This window comes from Neopelma chrysocephalum, unplaced genomic scaffold (assembly GCF_003984885.1).
Source record: "Neopelma chrysocephalum unplaced genomic scaffold, ASM398488v2 Primary Assembly neopelma1_95446, whole genome shotgun sequence".
Taxonomy (NCBI): domain Eukaryota; kingdom Metazoa; phylum Chordata; class Aves; order Passeriformes; family Pipridae; genus Neopelma; species Neopelma chrysocephalum.
In genome coordinates, this window is record NW_020924119.1 from 1,642 (window position 1) to 3,271 (window position 1,630).

The 1,630-nt window shown below is 58.8% G+C and overlaps 1 protein-coding gene across 1 annotated transcript in view; it reads right to left on the reverse strand.

Moving 5' to 3' along the window:
* Positions 1-1,630, reverse strand: part of LOC113980862 (EVI5-like protein) — a gene marked incomplete at its 3' end in the record, with an annotated part of 9,041 nt that overhangs the window by 1,637 nt on the left and 5,774 nt on the right. Inside the window, exons 8-10 of the mRNA XM_027708081.1 lie at positions 1,495-1,592; positions 1,367-1,427; positions 605-658 (exon numbers count right to left, since the gene is read on the reverse strand). Coding sequence (XP_027563882.1) covers positions 605-658; positions 1,367-1,427; positions 1,495-1,592 — 213 coding nt within the window. The remainder of the gene's footprint in view (positions 1-604; positions 659-1,366; positions 1,428-1,494; positions 1,593-1,630) is intronic.

Below are 1,630 nucleotides of genomic sequence, written 5' to 3' on the forward strand. Positions count from 1 at the left end.
AAATAGCGGGAATTTTGTCCTAAAAACAGGGGGATTTTGTCCTAAAAGGGGGGATTTTGTCCCTAAATGAGGGGATTTTGTCACAAAATAGAGAGATTTTGTCCTAAAAAGGGAGGATTTTACCTCAAAACCGGGGGATTTTGTCCCTAAATGAGGGGATTTTGTCCCAAAAGAGGGGGATTTGATCCTAAAATGGGGGGATTTCACCGCCAAATAGAGGGAATTTTGCCCCCAAACGAAGGGATTTTCCCCCAAAACAGGGACATTTTGCTCTGAAGGGGGGAGTTTTATCCCAAAACAGGGGGATTTTGCCCCAAAAGGGGTTTTTGGGGTCCCCCTGGGATTTTTAGGGGTATTTTGGGGTCCCCTCTGGACGTTTTGGGGTGTTTTTGGGGTCCCCCGGGATGTTTAGGGGTGTTTTTCAGGTCCCCCCCAGGGTGTTCAGGGGTGTTTTAGGGTCTCTTGGGGTGTTTTTGGGGTCCCCTTGGGATTTTTAGGGGTGGTTTTGGGGCCCCCTTGGGGTGTTTAGGGGTGTTTTGGGGTCCCTTGGGGTGTTTTTGGGGTCCCTTGGGGTGTTTCTGGGGTCCCCCCCCCCCGGGTTCACCTTCTCGAGGGTCTCAATCCGCTGCTTCAGGAGCCGGTTCTCGGTTCGGAGCCGCTGGGGGGGAAATGTGGGAATCATTCCCGGGAATGGGACCCTGGGATGAGCCAAGGTGGCCCCAGGGATGGCTCCAGTGGCCCTGGGGTGGCTCAATTGACACTGGGGTGGTTTTGGTGACCCTGGGATGGCTCAAGGTGACCCTGGAGTGGCTCAAATTGGCTCCAGGGTGGCTTTGGGGGACCCAAGGATGGCTCAAGTGACCCTGGGATGGTTCAAGGTGACCCTGGGATGGCTCAATTGACACTGGGGTGGCCCAAAGTGCCCCAGGGTGGCTTTGGTGACCCTGGGGTGGTTCAAGGTGACCCTGGAGTGGCTCAAGGTGACCCTGGGATGAGTCAAAGTGGCTCCAGGGTGGTTTTGGTGACCCTGGGGTGGCTCAAATTGGCTCCAGGGTGGCTTTGGGAGACCCAAGGATGGTTCAAGGTGACCCTGGGGTGGCTCAAGTGACCCTGGGATGGCTCCAGGGTGGCTTTGGTGGCCCCAGGGATGGGTCCAGTGACCCTGGGGTGGCTCAAGGTGACCCTGGGGTGGCTCAAGGTGACCCTGGGATGGTTCAAGGTGACCCTGGGATGAGTCAAGGTGACCCTGGGGTGGCTCAACTGACCCTGGGACAACTCAAGGTGACCCTGGGGTGTCCCCAAGTGTCCCCAGGAGCCCCGTGGCGTCCCCACACATCCCCTGGGTGCCCCCCCGTCCCCGTCCCACCTTGATCTCGATCTGCTCCTCCATCTCCTTGTTCTTGATTTGCGTGTACTCCTTCTCCAGCCTGGGGGGGACAGGGGGACGTGGGGCCTGGGCCGGGGCCGAGCCCCCCGCGGGCCCCCCGCGCTCACCTCTTCATCTTGCGGGGGTTGTACTTGACCTGGAAGGCCCTGAGGATCAGCTTGTCCGGGCACGAGTCGAACTGGTGCGGGATCACCTTCTGGAAGTACTGCGGGGGCACCGCCGGGGCAGCCACGCACACAAACA